This window comes from Sinohyriopsis cumingii, unplaced genomic scaffold (genome assembly GCF_028554795.1).
Source record: "Sinohyriopsis cumingii isolate HCF-2022 unplaced genomic scaffold, ASM2855479v2 utg000426l, whole genome shotgun sequence".
NCBI classification, from domain to species: Eukaryota; Metazoa; Mollusca; class Bivalvia; order Unionida; family Unionidae; genus Sinohyriopsis; species Sinohyriopsis cumingii.
The window spans coordinates 2,856,236-2,875,646 of record NW_028315897.1 but is presented as its reverse complement, the minus strand read 5'-3'; the positions used below and the strand labels follow the sequence as shown (position 1 = coordinate 2,875,646).

The 19,411-nt window shown below is 33.9% G+C and overlaps 1 protein-coding gene across 5 annotated transcripts in view; it reads left to right on the top strand.

Moving 5' to 3' along the window:
• Window positions 1-4,363, top strand: part of LOC149774077 (E3 ubiquitin-protein ligase TRIM56-like) — a 106,062-nt gene extending 101,699 nt beyond the window's left edge. For 3 of the 5 annotated variants that reach the window (XM_089945802.1, XM_089945806.1, XM_089945803.1), the window contains 3 exons: window positions 942-965; window positions 1,727-1,750; window positions 3,845-4,363. In XM_089945802.1, coding sequence (XP_089801928.1) covers window positions 942-965; window positions 1,727-1,750; window positions 3,845-3,898 — 102 coding nt within the window. In that variant the 3' untranslated portion in view covers window positions 3,899-4,363. The remainder of the gene's footprint in view (window positions 1-941; window positions 966-1,726; window positions 1,751-3,844) is intronic. The other 2 variants (XM_089945804.1, XM_089945807.1) reach the window with 1 other exon arrangement.
• The last annotated feature ends 15,048 nt before the right edge of the window (window positions 4,364-19,411 follow it).

Below are 19,411 nucleotides of genomic sequence, written 5' to 3'. Positions count from 1 at the left end.
TTTAGTGGGATGTGCTTATAATCTTACACTGGTCATGTCAGATCAAGACCTGATGTTATCATCTGCATCAAGCCATTGTGAATTAGCTATATTAGCCTCACATCAATGACAAATTATACCACTAATTATAAATGTATTTCATCAAAATGTAACAAATTTGTTTGTTTTTTTTTTGTTTTTTTGTTTTTTGGGGGGTGGGGTGGGGGTGGCATTATGCGTTATTCATTGGTTACAGCCAGTGTATCTCAACATCCTTGAAAACGTTATACAATTCTGAAAAATATTTCGTTTATCTATTTAATTCCTCGAGCCCGCCATACCGCATCCATGGCAGGTTTTCTGCCTTCGGTCCAAATGTTCATTGAAGGATTATTGACTTGATAGTATTATATGCACAGTTTGAGGGCGAAAGGTGTGAAATAAGAATAAGACACAAACTGAAAAAGGAACATACCGATTTGATGATGAGCTCTCTGGTTTTGTAATCAGCTTCGCTCTGTACGTTTTTCCCAAATACTTTAAAGTACTAAATGGTTAAAAACTGTACAGCTTTTTAATTTATATTTATTCAGGATAACGAAATGACAGAAAAGTTACAATTCATAGATTTATATGCGAAACATTCCTTAAAATAAATCAGCTCTAACGACAACTGGTTTGGATTACCTTATTTTATGTAATGACTTACAGTGTGTGACATACAGTTTTCCATTGGTGAATACGTGCATGCGTATCTCCTCCCTCTTGAGAGCAAATAAGTCGAATTTATAGAACCTTGTCTAATATCAGTTTTTTATATTTTTCAGGAATAATTACCTGCTCACTTTGACTTAAGCTGTATTTATATTTGCAAATATCTTCATACTTGTCTACTCTCACGTTTGATAGCAAATACGCGGAAAATATTTCACCCTGTCTAATAACTGGTTGTATTCTTTAAGGACGAAAGAGAGAAGAAAGAAAGAGTAAGTATAATTATATGTGTTTTCAGTAAATAGGTAAATATTTTGCATTGCATAAAGTTAATGTATGATTTCTAAGACGCATATATTTATGAGAATTAATTATTCGTCATATGTATTGCATATCTGTTATCATTTAACAAGGCAGGATTATTCTCAAAATCTTCTCTGGTTGATATTTTTCCAGTATCCCGCATTTATCGCTTTCGTCGGAAAGAGAAGTTACATGTATTTATGGACTTACGAAATATGCGTTTATTTCAAGATGTTCCTTTTATAATATGACATTGTCTCCCTGTTAATCATGTCAAAATGTTTGACTGATCGGCCATAATATCACCAGCATTTGATAGATGTTACTGAGTGTATATTTTTTTTCTCCAAAATATATAATGTGACTAACATTATCTGTTGGATCTTACAATTCACGGTTAAACAAAGGAAAATGGAATTATTATTTTTCTTTCAGTGTCCGGAATACAATTTTGTGGATACAGGCAACACTTCCGTATCATATTCATCAAAACATACGCGATGCGTCACTTCAGTAGTACATAGTCCCGTCGTTGTTAAAATGTTGATATCGCAACAAGGAAAGGTTGACTAGTAGATTAGGTTAAACGTCAGCTCTTGTGGAATATTCAGCAAAAGTAGCGGCATAAGTTGTAATTGTATTTTTGCATGGGTTTGTTTCCCCTTTTTGAGACCTAATAAGCGACCTTTGTTTCACCGATTCTAATATCACATTTGTTTAATTATTTCAGGAAGAAAAGCAGATACAAGCATATGTAAGTATAAATATATCTCCTCTCAGTCATTAAGAGTTAGATATGCATTTTTATTGGATTATCAAGACATATATTCATTAAAATATGTATTCATCGAATTTAAGCCATCATTTACTACTAAGTATAGGACCCCTCCGATGGCCTAGTGGTAAGAGCGTCCGCCTCAAATGCTGGAGGCCGTGGGTTCGATCCCCGGCCGAGTCATACCAATGACTTACAGAAATGGTACTAACAGATGCCCCTCTTGGCGCTCAGCATTAAGAGGTTAGTGTTAGGACTGGTCGGCCTGGTGTCAGGATAACGTGACTGGGTGCCCCAGTGCATACCATCAGTATAAACTGCCACACTGCAAACATCGTAGCGATATGACTAAAAAAGTGTTAAAGCTACGTTAAAAATCCAAATCACCCACACATACACACACACAGTACTGAGTATAACGTTACAGTTTAGGTATCATGCCCCTTTTTCTTATCTATGATGAGTTATCAATAGCATTACAATGACATCAGGTAATAAAAATGCTTTATATTCGCATATAATAAAAGGGTATTGTGTTTGATACCAACTATACATGAATAAGTTCATAATACAACTTTAGATTTTCTGCAGAGAAATGAAGATGTAAATGTTTAATACAAATATGAAAACCACAACAGAAGGCGCATTCTTTATTTAGAGTTTCCTCTCCATTACTGAAGAAACGATTGGCATTTTGCCATAATTGTCAGGAGAGTGAGAGTTATATATTGTATATTGTGATGCTGTGTTTCCCAGACATTTAAATCTCAAAGCCTGCAAATTAGGATTGATTTCATTTCAGTTTCCTGGCAGTATCGTTTACTAACCAATGATTACTCTTTCATTATTGTTACGTTCTGTTGGTATAAATACCTCAGGAAAATATATTTGTGAGAGTGACAAAACTTACTAGAGTAAGACACTTTTACGGGTGGTATAAACTAACGTCTTTGTCGTAGACCAGAAGAGACTAAGGGTTGGTATGTTATCCATTGTCCTTCTATCTGTCAGCAATATAAATTATCATCGTACAATACGTGGATAATTGCCATAAAACGTTACACACACATACACACACATCGCGAGTTTAGTTGCTCCTAAATGAAAATTTTGCTGCTCGGACATATAACATGGCCACCACAGCAGCCGTCTTGAAAATAATGTTATCGCTATTCCTTCTTAGTAGATGGTCATATCAGTATGGAGTATTCATGATATCAACTATGTCCATATTGAAAATATTGTTATCGCCAATCCTTCTCGATGCAATAGATGACCATTTGTCCATAATTACGCAAGACAGCTTATACAGGGAAGTACGTGTACACTTAAAAATAAATTTACAATCATTGTGAGGTACCATTTGCCTGAATGATACAAAGAAATTGTATGTAGCTTGTGCAAAATGGTTTATAAATCGTTACTATTAAATCAATACCTCATTCTAACTTACTAGTAGACAGTGAGTAAAATGTAGAATTTGACAATAATCATACAAAGAAAGTTTATATGGCTTGATATTCAATATTCTCATTACTGGATATATAACATGGATACAAATGAATATATGATGGATATCGGAGAGGTTACTCGAATATTAAACGTTCTTATCAAAGTTTCGTTCATGCCACACCAACACCGTACGGATCAAGAGACCATACATTTTATACCAAAGAAGATGCTGGTATTAAGAATCATAACAATTGTAGTGGTAGGTAGTTAAACAGCATTAGTCACAGCCAACAAATTATACAGTATAGAACAGTTTACAGTTACTCGGAATATTTTACATTTCAGAGACATAGTGTGAGATTGTAAAGAAAATGCGGGAAGTTTATTCAACGTTTCGATCATGAATTTTGTTTTGTTTTCACGGGGAAGAAAGGAAAATAGCATCCTTATGAACCTAAAGATCTGAAAAATTGCATCTACTTTCACAAAATCAGTATAAAGTATGCATTGGATAAGGCTATGCTCTCTAATCACCAACTGGCATTACAAAAAATATATTGAAACTACCTGCGAGAAGTATATTTTACAATTTCTATTATCACGCTTATTGTGTTCTTTCAGTTCTTGACGTATGGAAACGTAAGTACTGTTTTGAACACGTTATGCATTATATAATATGTATTACTCGACCTTAATCGTTACTGAACGGCTGATTGCAAAGTCTTCAATTCATTTATCATTTAATTTCTTTAGTTGTTGAGATATAAATGACACTATTTAAGAACACATTAGGATATCTATCTTATTGTTTTTCCTTTAGCTTATAACGAAGTTGTCTTTTCTCAGACACAGTAACACATGATGTATTTCATAATAAAGGAACGTGTCTTCTCCACATTAAAGAGGACGTACATTATTATTACACAAAGGAAATAGATAAAAGAAAGTGCAGATTATAATGGGAAGCAGCAGGGAGGGCGAACAACCTCTAATTGGTTCACCTGCATTTTCCAAAATACGACTTCCTGGGGAATCGCAAAAATCGTTAAAAAAATGCGATATTCAGAAAACAACTCCGTCGATGACAAATTGGTTTACTTGTTATCGCTGATAGCTTTTTTTTCTTCGATGTAACTTAAGAAAAAATGCGCGATCGTCGGTGACGCGTTGAGAGCGTCGCCCTCCCTTCTGATATGTATTAAATTTTTTTATCTAACCCGATTCGATACCGTGTTCGAGGATCATGTAAGTTTATTGTTATAAATCCATGTGGGGGTATTTTAGCACGACTAAAGAAATTTTTATATTTATTTATGTCCATATCACCGCTGCACCAAGTTTGATGAATATTTCGTAACGTGTGAGTATCAAGTCCGTTAAAGACAGTAAGACTATTAAAGTTATCCCTAATCACTTTAGGAATTTGTGTATACCGCTGGGTTACATAAGTTACATCTGTGTTTTGTGTCTACCTCCGGAAAATATCCTAGCTGGATTTGATTGTTTATCCAGCATTACATCATCGTAAACAACTAAATTATTAATAAATCCATTAATATCATCAATACTTGGCGCTTCATTAATGTCAGTTATAAATTCAACAACATCATCTCCGCTCTCATTTAACGATTTTGCTTTTTCAATAAAATCTTTTATTGCATCATCGCATCGTTGATCGTCTGCAGATGGAGCTACCAAATACAACTTATCCCATTTCATCCACTGCATTATTACATTAAGTAACAACTGCGTCTTACCACTTCCAGATGGTCCTTTAATAATCATACGAACATAATTTGGTAGCGCTGCGTGATGCTTAACTGGTTCTCGTTTTCTTGTTGCAGAAAAGTCAGTGATTTCCATATAGAAAATATATAAAAAGAATATGGATTTATATTGTGTGAAATGCAGGGCGCGCACATCGAAAAGTGATCTAACAACCATTACAACAAAAAATAATAGATCTGAGGTTACGGGCAAGTGTGAGCGATGCGGTACAAATAAATTTAAATTTATTTCCACTGGCAAGTCAGGTGATAAACCAAAACCAAAGTCAAAACCAAAGTCAAAACCAAAATCAAAGCCAAAGCCAAAGTCAAGTAATAAAACAAAGCAACACGGAGGTGATATTGCAGCAAAATTAACAAAACTATCCGGTACTCCGTGGGCTAAATACCCATGAGAAAAAGACCTCCCAGGATATAATTACTGTGGTCCTGGAACCAGACTTGATATCAGACTTGATGACCAAGATCAACCAAAACCAGGTGAGTATCCGATAAATGCTATTGATAAAGCGTGACATGCGCATGATGTAACTTATAAAAGTAAAGATCTGCAGCATAGACATCTCGCGGATGTGAAATTAATTCACGCGTTACATTCCATCACTGACAAATTTCTCAAGGAAAAATTAGCTAGTTGGTTAATAAAATCCGCGATGAAAGGTAAATTAACGCTAGGTGCTGGTAATTAATTATAAATGGAGTCGATTTATTATTCCCCAAAAGGATATTGGAGGGGTAGCGCAGCAATTAGTAAAGTCGCTGAAGCAGCAAAAGGTACGCGGGATACTGCAAAAAATTGGTTATCCAAACAGGCAATATGGCAAATTTACCAACCATCGCCTAAACAAATTCACTTTGCACATTTCAATATCAGTGTTCCTAATGAAGTTCTCCAGGCCGACATATTATTTCTGCCACATGATACTATTAAAATCCGAAGACGTCAAATAACATAAATACGCGCTAACTGTAGTTGATGTTGCAGGTAGATACAAAGATGCAGAACCGTTAGCGACTAAAACATCATCTGAGGTTGCTTCTGCGTTTAAACGAATTTATCAACGAGGTGGGCTACGATGGCCACAGCTGCTATAAGATGATCCTGGCAAGGAATTTCAGGGTCCAGTATCATCGTTGATGAAGCAACACATTGTCACCATCAGACGAGGACATACTGCAATTCATTGTGATCAGGCAATTCTTGAGCGATTTAATCAAATCCTTGCTGAGCGGTTATTTGGATATCAATACGCGAAGGAATTCATTCAGGACAAGAGATCACGCGAATGGGTAGCAAGATTACCAGTTGTGATAGCTGCATTAAATCATGAAATAACTCGAACAACCAACATGAAATCTTTTGACGCAATTACTAAAAGAAAATATACCACAACGACGTGATTTTTCAGCACAGCTGATACTGGGTGATGTCACTGTGAGATATTTATATGAACCAGGTGAACTTGAAAAGGGTAAAAAAGAGCGACTGATCCTACTTGGAGCATCACTAAACATAAGATATCTAACATAACTAGATCTACTGGTAGACCAGCAATCTACAGGCTGGATTCAACTGCTCCTCAACGTGGGTTTACACGTGAACAACTACAAGTAATTCCCGAGGATACACAATTACCGCCTAGATCACTTGCCTAGCACCCCTACGCTGGTTGCACTCGAGACAGGTCAGCATCACATTCTCTCGTGTATGACCAAGACGATTATCTTTTCTATCTACGGTGAATTCTCTTGAATGTTTATCCGAATACTGCCACAACATTATACAATTACAACTCGCACAATGATTATTCTGCTGTTGTTTCAGTGTCGTGATAAATTCAACATCAAGGTCAAATTCTCGATTATTTATTTTTGTCACTCTGTTTGTAACCAGTTAATTTTTTTCTTATTATAACACTGTTGTTTTCATTATTAATTTCATCAGCCATTTACTCATCCAAGACAATTCTCCGCAGTTGAGATATTGTTCTGACTCTGGACACAGCCAAGTAAACCAAGTTTGACCACTCGATACGATCATCAGTGATCCAAACAACTGTATCAGAGATAGTCAGTCCTTGAGAAGAATGTATCGTCATTGCGTATCCTAGCGTCCAAGGGGATTTAAAGGCCCGCAGTGCATTTTCAACAACATTGACATCAACTGCAACAACTTCATTTAATACGAGATTCTGCTTCCTCCCTGACTGTCCTGGTATATCAACGTCAATATTCTGTAACCGCGAATCAGCTGGTCTATAACACAATGGCACTGGCAGTGTTGGAAATTTGTTCTTGTGTAATTGAAATAACTGCTGTTGAAGTGTGTCTCTGACTATCTTTCTACTTGCCACTATCAAATCGTTTGGTCTCCACGTTTTCCAAAAGTCGTTCAAGGAAGTTTCTGAAATCACCTTACGCATAATTTCACACTGAATTTTATTCGGTTGTAGTCTGATTAATGTTTTAAATTCCTTTAATTCTGCATCAAGAGATCTGTGATCATCAGTCACTACTTCGTAATAATCAACAAAATTATTCAACCAATCGTGCTAGGATGGTCCAACAAACGGAGGTGGCTGACCGTGATCGCCGCACATTATCACAGCTGTATTTTTGGTTAATAACCAATCGATAAATGTTTGTAATGTTTCTAATGGTACCGTACATATTTCATCCCAAATTATAACTTTTGGAATATATTTCTCCCCCATTCGATCTGGAGTCCACACACCACCGCTGTATTTGAAAAAGCTGTGATAAGTACAAGAATTGACTCCACGTTGTTTCATCTCCCTGGCAAGTCTGTGTATTGGTGTTAGCGCAATCATATCTGAATTATGTCGAAATAACTCGATTACTCGAGTTGTCTTACCAGAGCCACCCAATCCGTTCAAATAAACGGTTTTGTGTCTGGATACTGGATCATACAGATATGGTGCATTCGACATTTCTGATAATTCTGATTTACAATAACTATCTTTAACCGCAACATCAGCGGATTTACAATAACAATGTAACATTTCTTTTTTTATTCTCCACGAATTCCATGATTCATCATTGCTTGTGAAACGAGCCAGTAATTCTGAATATTTTGTATCGATATAAAATTAATCCGTAGCAACTCTAACTGCAGTGTCAAGAAATATATTTATCATCGATAGCAAATTTATAGAAACATCGAAGCATCGAAGATCTTAAATGTGTGTACTGAGGTGATTCTCCATTGATATATATATATATATATATATCGAATCATTGGACTCAATTCAAGTAATATACAAGAGTGAGAAGGAACATGTTTTGTACAGTTCAGCAAATAATGTATGTTCTTAGAATACAAACTGTAAAGAAAGAACTTTCGTTATTGCGAATTAAGTCCGAAATAATCATACAATTAGGTATACAAGTCTTAAAACGTCCTAATAATCAAAGTTCTGAAGAAACGTCTTTAGTGGAAATCCAAATAAAACCCAGTGATGGAAGTGCTGATGTGCCTGTTGTTGGCCGTGTAGTGGTGATGTGCAAACGTTATTGTGTTAAATCACAATAATACAATTCAAAATATATTCGTATTTGAAATTTCACTATAAATGCAAGTTTCAATTTCCAAACGTTATTTTTTTAAGGCCACGTTGTATTTCCAGTAAATAAATAATTTTAGTGAACAAATTCTAGCCCATATAAATTACTGGACACAACAATAATACAACTGATTATGCAAAGACCTTACGGCACGAATTAATTTGTCACAATTAGCATTTTGTAAATAAAGACTATTACCTAATGGAAAATATCTTTCTAGAATGCTCCTAATGTTTACACGATAGAACGTCAGTTATAAATATTAGGTCTGGTACTAAGTTATAATACATAATGTGGAATATATCCGGATAATCATGTATATTTATAGGGGACATATAATATTCGATACCCTGACCCAAATAAATGTTTACATTTATTAATAATCATCACAATATTCAAACCATCCATCTAGAACATGTTTTAGCTATATGCAGCAAACAATATTACATTATCAATAGCATATAATAAAATAACGATGATACCGCATATTTTATATACATCAATATATATGTATATACACACACATATATGCCTCACCCTATGTCTTCTTACCATCTGCATTCTCAAGAATTTTAAATCTGTTTCTTATCGTGTTCTGCTGACTCGCTGTGATTTTATCATTATTTATAACGGGGGACCACTCCATTGACCTAGTGGTTAGAGCATCCGCCTCGGATGCGGGAGGCAATATTGTTCAGACATAAGAGAAGAACCATTCCAGCATATTATTATACCGCGGTCATCAGCACCACAAGGCTAACAAAGTCAAAGAGATCGCAGCCCAGAATAACTACAAATACTACAACACAATATTAATGAAATGTTGCAAGAATATATTAAATAAGAGATTTATAATAAAAAATGTTATCAGCACCAATGAAAATCCCTTAGACATATCAGGGAGAATTATATTTTGATCAGCTGTATATAAGGGATTTGAACAAAAAAAAAGGCCATAACATTATATAAAAAAATCCCAATGTGAGATATCCAACCGGAAAGGAGATATATAATCTGTTTTCATGTGTGCGTGTAATTTATATCTTATGAGACCAGTTAAGGTGTAGGTGTGTCGTGTTAAATTGTTTCCAATCACAGGTTGAGATAAAATTCTTGAATTCATCGAGGCATAGTTCCAAGATGTAATGACTATTTTTGAAAACTGGCAGGATTCTAATCGGTGTGTCTGCGAAATACATCAACGTAATTTATGTACATTCTTTGATGATTAGTTACAGATAAAACATACATATGAGTAAACATCAGATGATAAAGGTGGCTGCGATTATCAGCTATGTAAGTCTGAGTGTAGAAGTTTCTTATGTGGTTCATCCTACAAATACCACCAACGTCGTGATCAAATTCAGATTTGGAACTATATTAAATATTTACATGTCTGGAAAGATTACATTTCTTGTAAAATAAAACGAGAAATAAATGATGAACATCATCTCGATTAGTCTTCAGTGTGGCTGATCAAAGATGGTTGTGTTCGCTACCTCCATTGAAAGAATAATCTAAAGTACTTGCAATTAAAGAATGGAATTGTATATAAAAATGACAAATCTGAAGAAGAAGAAGCAAAGATTTGAAAGCCGTTGCTGAAGATAAGGAAAACATGATCGATATTAGATTAACCGACGAAGAGTACATAATAGAGCTCATCGATAAGGCCACGTCGACAGGCTACATCATGCTGAAGGATTACGTTCGACACATTCGATGTCATCGAGTAGTATCAGGATGGCAAATGTATCATAGCGTTCTTGGCCTATACACTCATGCTGATAAGGACACGTGAAATCTAGAAGATATCTTATAGAGATATAAGTGATGAAATGAAAGTAATCAATTAGAGAATACATTGTGACAGTATATAATATTAACATATCTTAATAGAAGATATGTCTACAACAATTATGAAAGTGATCAATATGGAGAAGTTAGACACTTGAAGACTAAGGATTTGCTAATCTTAATTCTAATTATGGCGGATAGGCGAGAGTAAATGTATCTTGCAATGGCTGAAGAAAAACGATGACAATATCTCGTGTTATGTATGGATATCATTATTGTAGAATACGACAAGATTTAGTGATCCATAACACCAACATAACATGCTGATAATAACATAGATAATCTCGAAGCGATCGCTTTATCTGAAAATACTCGACGCATATGAGTAAGACGATGCCAAATCAAGGAGCAGAAAAGTGATTTCCATCATTTTATTCACAGATGAAGAACATGAATACCCATAGTTGAGACAACACTTCATGCCAACTAGTGATCCATTCTACGATGCTGCAAACGAGAACAGAGAAATCCAGAACCATTGGAATTATATACATATTGAGATGGACCCTCATGTCCCCAGCCAGAGAGCACCTGCAAGACAATTATGTGACAATCGCTATTTTTGAACAACACCTGATAACACACTTGAAGATATAATTGATTTAACAAACTATATGGGAATCACTATGATGATAATTATCTGTGAATTAATCACCTGGTAATTAAGGATCATCCTACATAATCATTTCTTTTTATCCATGTTCATCTTAGACGATGAATGTTGAAACCTCTAAAGAAAGAGATCGATTTTGAAATGTTCAAAACTTAAATTGAAATATATATATATATATATATATATATATATATATATATATATATATATATATATATATATTAAATAAGATATAATTAAATCAAATATACATAACACCAGCCAGTCAAACACATATGCCTCTCGATAACGTTATTGATATAAAAATTATGGCTGACCCTCAAGGCATTAATCGCGCAAGAAATAGTCGAAGAGGAACAACAACTACGAGATGAAATGACCAAGGGAATTGTTTTACTCGCTATAGATAATCGCATCCGTAATGTTGTAGATGTTACTTGTGTACTTGCTACAGCGACCACCGATGACAGACGTTGCTATAATTTCAGTATCTGTTGTAGGCATGCTAGTCGCAATTACTTTTGGGTGATATATAAATAGCAACCTGTTTGGCTGGCAGCTCTGGCAAGAGACAGTGAATTACATGCTGCATTTACAAATAATGTATTTTCGGAACACATATAGGTATATCACAAAATAGTCTCATCAGGATTAAGAAATTCTACTCAATGATTGAAGAAGATAAAAAGTTTAAGAGAACAGAGTTTGAGATGCATTTAGCGGAAATATAAAATAACCGACTCTTCTGTGGGCAAAAACGAATATTTGCTAGCTGAGCAGAACCAAGAAGGGATGTGCTGCAGATGGGAGTACCATCAACTAAACAGTTTGAAAAAACAGGCGCAACAGGGCATTTCCCGCACAAGTAGTTCAAATGCAGAAGCAGAGAACGAAATATGCACACGCTTGCGGTCGTCGAGTGATTCACTAGTGTATGTTGCGGGGTAAAAGGGGTGTGGTATAGAAGATCTATTGCACATACAACCATTGTTTGTATTCCGTATATGTTGCATCAGCTTCTTCCTGAGTTATTAGACTGTCGCTTATATATTTACTCAACACTGCATTACACTCTCTATCTGTGTTTAAGCAGATGTTAAAGTCTCATCGTGTCTTTTAAAACTCTGTTGTATTCTATAGTGTACAGTCATTGAGTTTTCAATATTTTTTCTGAAACAATTGTTTCCCTTTCTATAATTAGCTTATGACAGATATTCGCAGCATTGTGACCATCAGACTAGTTCCATTCTCTGCGTTTCTGCCGCATTTCCGCGTGAATATGTTTTGTACGTTTAATTGTTCCGAAAACGGATTAGCATACGCACAAAGTCACTTTAACAGCAGAAAACTTGACGCCTAGTCATATAATATGTTTACAATATCTTCAATAACTCCAGTATCCACAATATTTGCTCCTTCTCCCCTATATTGGTGCGTTACAAGTTCAGTAATTATTCCTTTCTGATACATACTCATCTGTTCTGTCCATGCTATCTTCCAGGTTACTTATTTGATTATATGCTCTCATTCCTCGTCGTGTTTTGTACAGATGTCGTGACCAACTAAACTATTATATCATAACTTCAAATATTCATAGAGATATTAGACATAATCAATAAACGTATGTTTTGTAATAGTATATGGTCTGTCAGAAATTTAGATGCTTTCATGGCAAACCGTATCCAATATTCTTTTCTTCTCCACTTCTGACATTGTTTTCAGGTAACATGCTAAAATAATTAGGAGTTGATGGCAAAAGGGCTCCATATACATATATTGACATTCATCTTTACATTTTACCCCTACACCTAACATTATATTGTTACCAGTTATTGACGAATTAGTAATGCAGATGGATTTTCTATATACGATACCCCGAAATACGTGCCGTTCAGTCTTATTCACATTTCACTGTTAGCCTACTGTCCAAACTTAAGAAATATCTACACACGTGATATATAGTGTCCAGGATATTAATATACTCGGGAATAATCTGCTACTCATTGAGTTACTGTAATGTCTACCGCTTTTAATAAAGAGAAAATATAACAGGAATCTAACAGTACTCATTTACGTTCCAAGTATTTTAACAAAACATATGGTCAGAGATTCGGCGACGTAAAGAGTCAATTTTCATAAATGTGTGGTAAAGATTATTAATTGATGAAACATAATATATGTACGGTATATTATGCTCGTTTCTCTATATTCGCTAATAACTAACATTAGTCTTATCAGTACAATTCTCATACTAGTATCTTGCTTAGATAACGCTTGTCCAATAACCATTCTCTGAAACCTTTTCAAAATCAGACCCCTCTTACAATAAAATGTTTTAATGTTTTTGTTTCTCACCTCTACCTATTTTATTCCAATGTTTTTTTCTGATACACTTAATCATTTCTCCCCACCAACTGTCTACTTGTATCCTTGAAATATAAATTAGATGTTAATTGGAACTGTTAACCTTTCCGAGGCCCTTACTGTATGTTAATTGTGTTAACTTAATATTTTATGACGCCTAATACCTGTCATTGCCGTGCGAGCTGATGTTGCATACGGTATTTTTGTTCTTGCCGTTGTTTATCCTGTGTTTGCATGTTGACAATTGATAATAACTGTGGTAACCACCTTCTCCGTTATCATTGAGTATCAAAGCTTCTTCATTCAAATAACTGTGTTTACACTAGCGAGACACCTCATTCGGACTATTTTCAAGCACAATGGTCATACGTTTGACTGAAATTAACTCGCGGATATGTGTATATATATATTTAAAAACTGGATTGGTGGATATAACAAACAATTACACAAATCAATAGACTTGTCGCTAATCAAAACCAGTAACATATTATTATGTCAAAAGTATGAGTTGACATACTTGGCTGTATGCCAAGGTAGTTACTCAACATATAATTTTATCTTTCCTAAAGTATATCTCCCTTATTTCTTAGAAGAGATCTTTTGCATAATTAGATAAGTACTTTAAGGAAAGAAAGTTTTACAGAAATTGGTTGACATAAAGGGAATTAGTTGATATGTGTATATTACAAGGGTGAGAGCTCTCCTTACGAAAAGATACAATAACGTATTTAAGACTGAAAATTTGAACAAAAATGTAACTATCAATGGAATCAATTTAGCGTAGGTAAGCATAATCGCTTGGTAGTTGCGAGGGCAAAGAACAGTAGTGTCAGTAAAGAGTATTCTGCTGATTTGGTCTAAGTGATAGCACAAGAAACAGCATAATAGTCATATGTATTACTCTTATACAAACCGTTCAACAATACGGTGTAGGTGCTATTCCTTTCAGTTTGGGGTACGTGTTTACATTGACGATAAAGATACACCATGATGTTACATAAGTAGACATAGCAGAAAATTTCATAGGATCTGCTTACATTAAAAACAATATAAGTTTGTTGTGGAGCATCAGGCGATTTTGTCTGGAAAATGGTGTTGATCAAGGGGTGAATTGTAATCATTCTCTATAGTTTTACCTAACTCTATTACATTGCATTGTATTCTAATCCATGCAAACATAACAAATAATGATGATTGGAATAACGTTTGACAGTGTACTTGGCGAGATAAAATGAAATTTAAACGAGTAATACAAGTTAAACTAGTTATATTAACATCTAAAATTCTTTAAGTAATCAAGATATTCTTCGTACAAAAATACAGTTGTGGTGAGATAAGCTCATATTGTAGATAGAGCGAGTATATACACATACAGAGGCTGCGTGATTATATATATATATATATATATATATATATATATATATATATATATATATATATATATATATAGTGACGCCTTTATAATGTATTCTAATATTTGTAACTGTAACACTGTAATATTAGAATGCCCATCCATACCTTTAATCAGACACAGGAAGAGAACCAATACATTAATGCATTTTAGTTAAAGCTTTATTCTCTTACCACACTCATTCGAAAATAGTATGTATAGCATTTTCAAATTGTTTTGAAATCGGTACAGTATATACTTTTTGTAATAATACATGTGGGTCTGTGGCATACTATAACCAGAAGTGTGATATCTTGAATTAAAGACAAACGAGAACCAATGTTTATTCTGATTAAATTTTTACTAATGAACAACAAACCTATTTGTCGATGTGATCTCGGTATGTCATCCTCGCTTCTTCATTCAGCTACTAATGTATGCATGGCACGTTCTTTATAGTCACACATTAGACCATTCAAATGTTAATCAAATACATGTCATCTACCGTCAGTAGTACATTTGTCATAGTTTACCGTAACTATCGTATTAATATTCCTCGCATCAGTTATGAACTGAAACTTAATTTTATTCCGGTCAACAGAAAAACGTGAAGTAATGTCTTTGAACTTAGTAAACTTGAATATTATCGGTCTACTTTTCTTCGTCACAGCTTACATCGTGCATGTTCGCTCAATGTCCCTTTGCTCGGCCTCTGCTACCTCTAGCTTATTTTATATATTTTTAAAGAATTATGTGTTCATCTATATCCCTAAATTCACCGGAAGTCTTCTCGATTCAAAGTTGAGGAAGTTTTGTTTTCACCCTAACTTGGCTTCCATATTGTCAATATGCTTCGCAAATTGATATACCCAATAGGTATCTTGTAAAATTTCTTATTGGACTTTTAACTGCTATATTTGCTCTATGTTTTTGCTCAGTGTGGCAACATTCCTATTAATATCCACTAATTCAAAACAACAAATAATCAACATTGCACTATTTGAAAATATTCACACCATTAAGTAGATACTTTTTAGATATGGACACAATTTATTGATTGATAAATGATGAAAGGAAGTATATCTTAATGAAAGCAGAATGTACGTGTACTCGAGAACAGCAGCTATGGAGGTCATTACAAGGTCTAATATCTTTATGTCCAGCTTTGAGGGATGCTTTATTGCCTTAACCGACAAAACGTGTCATAGGTCGGGTCAAATTGCATATTGGTCCCCAATGTAATTTCATTCGTCTTATTCCAGTACCAAAGTAGTTCATCAGTTTTATATTTACTTGTAGTCGGCCTCTCTGTCTATTTGTCTGTCTGTCTGTATGTCTCTCGATTGATGTTTTACTCTTGGCTATGAAAACACTTTTGTATCAGCTAATATTTAGTAATTTACACTAAATCATCTTATAATGAAAATTTCACCTCTCGTACAACAAATATAATTTCTCGGGTTGACTCAATAATTACTTATATATGATATGTTGACATTAAAAGAGAGTTAGCACCTGATACTACATTAACTGGAAATGGAATCAGAATAGTTATTGATTCGAAGAAATATTGGTACAAAGATTCATACTATTAGAAAACATAGGGTTAAAGAAACCAAATTAAATGTATATAGAACAGCATGATTTATGAAGCTGACTATTCTTGCAAAATACAATTAAAAATTCACGTGAACTACGTCATCTCTTGCACGTCTTGGTATAATGGGACAATGTTGTTTATACTTCAGTGTGTTTGCTTCCAGTACTAAACTATCCAAATAATGTTATCACGTTACTGTACAAGACCAAATTCAAGATTTTTTCTTTTTCCTTTTAAAGTATTTTTTTTTTTAAAACTGAGGAATATTAATTTTAGAGGTTATACGTAGTTATATACACTGAATGTCTTCATTCAGTTGTTTCAAAGTTTTATCACACTGGACAATATCACCTTTTACACAGCGGAGATTATGATCTGCTAATACTAGGACCTTCTTCTCCCATCAGATATTCAGATATTACATATTTGGGAGTTGCTTAATCAAGGACTTTTTTCTACCAAAGTCAAGGAATAATATGTTATATGTAACTATATATAATTATAATTTCTCTTATATTACCCTTATTGACTTCTTTTCTATCCACCTCTTTAAATACATTATTCCTCTGTAGCTGCACAAGATCATTTGTTTCGCATGTCAGTCCAGTTTCCAATTTTTTCTCACCATTGTTATAGTCATTATGAGACCTTTTATATATGCAACACTGTATATATTATCGTCGTTTATTGTAAAGTAATGTAATGTTCTAGATATGTCTTTATTGGATTCATGTAACAATGTAAAGCTGCTATTACAGCATTTGTCTTACCATCATTGTCTTTTTCTTCTATATTGCATGTTACAATGCCTGATGTATAATCCGTAGATGATAAAAGCCGCATAACAGGAACCATCTAGAAAAAAATATATGCATTTCATTAGCATGAAACATATATCATTCAGACATGTTTGTGTACATTATCATGCGAAATATTACACATATTGATATACATTAGTTACAACTAATATGTTGATTAATTTGAATTAGTCTTTACTGCAAACATCACAGTGAAGAAATCATATTATGTCAGTACAAGAAACATAAAGTATTGAAAAACATTCCTTGGCAATAATATTGCAAAACTGATCTGACTGACTTGTATCATGAAAGAGAACATATATTAATGCAAGATGTAATAGAAGATATGCAAATATTCAAACATTAATTACTCGCTTATTCCTGTGTGCAAATTAATCTGTATAAACACTTATTATCAGGTACTTGTAACATTAAAAGCCTGTTGAAATTTCATCGCAGGAGGAACTTATCCTTATTTGTAAGTATATTTATTTTGTATTCGTACCTTGGTCCATCATTGAGACCTATACCTACCTGTCTGATGTCGTTTTTTTCTCTTGTTGTAAGTTATAAATATATGTTTAATTTGGTTTGATTTAAAGACCAAGCCTTGGTTTTTACCTTCGAAGATTTTGGAAACGAATTTGTTTACTTTGTTTACAGGTAAGGACAATTTGCCATTAGAGTTCTTTGGGAAAATGCTATTGCGAATTTATGGTCACTTGAAGATATATATATAGGATTCCGAAGTAAAGCAACATTCATAATTCCTGTAATTAATTTAAATTGTCTTCATAGTTAATATGGGGATGCATCTTGTATTTAAATTATTCATTATGGACTTGAACATTACTTTGGGATGATTGTGAATTCATTCAAAGATATTCTGGATTATATAATTCTGAAATATCAAGACTGCTGGCACATCATCCTATCAAATACTATTATCACATTATATTTTCACTTTGTATTTTAGGGAAGTAAATAATTGGTTGAATTGTACTAAACTTGCTGGATTTGCTACTTAGTTACTTAGTTTAAGACAACAGATCGTAAAACTCTTTTAGATATTCCATGAATGTTCGTACAATACAAAGAAGTATAATATCTATTATGTCTGAAATAATAACTATATTTCATTAAGTATCTACACTGTCTTTTAGTATAGATAAATTACCTATATTAGTATTAACGTTAGGATAAGTAAGATAAATATTTCAAATATTTACAAATCGTGTCTTTTCACTCCCGCATTAAAGTGTCCAGTGCTAATTTTGGTAATGAATTTTTTAAAATTCAGGTTTGAAAGAAATATAAAATCAAACACTACAATAGTGTCTCTATTGGTGTCAGTAAGAACTCGAATAAACCCCAACAACATTCTTTCAACTAAATTTTACATTCTTTGGGAACCAATCTTCACCAGCGAAACCCATTGATTCTCCATATCATGTTCTTTCATATTTGGACTGCGTTTCATTTTTGCATATCGATAATACCTTGAGATCTTAAGGCACTATATTCCGCTCCATTTAGGTTTAATTCTACTAGAACTTGTAAAACAATATTTACTTATTTTATGGAAAGACTATCCGTTGTTACGTCCACTTAACCTTCGAATCCGCAAATAACTTTGTATTGATATTATGACGTGCTGGTCGCATTTATTAATCGTACCAATTGAGTCATATGCAATTCGTTGAAATTATTTTGGAGTGTTTCACAAGTTAGCATTCAGCCAAAGAAGAATCCTACATAATTCCTGCGAATTATTCCACATCGTAAAAGCATAATGCTTCAGCATCAAACGAATTGTCACATGCAATGTCATGTTCGATGATTGGTACAATGCACATGGAAAATTGTTTTCCTTATCCAATAATGCCCACGAGTATTTGCTGATTAAGGTATCATGTTTATATCATTTGGCGCAGATCAGTCAATTTGCAGATTTTCTCACACCGGATAAATGTTACGCAGACTTTAGTTAGATTCACTTCAAAATAGTTTACGTTGGAATACGTTAGATGAGAGTGTCGAATAACTAGCCACCATTGCAGACTTCACACTAACATTATCTATCAACGAATATCATGTCGGTGGTGAAAATGATGTACGATCTGTCAAGCGTTTAAGAGATGGATTCATATTACCATTTAAGAAAAATTCAATTTAGAAATGGCTAAACGATG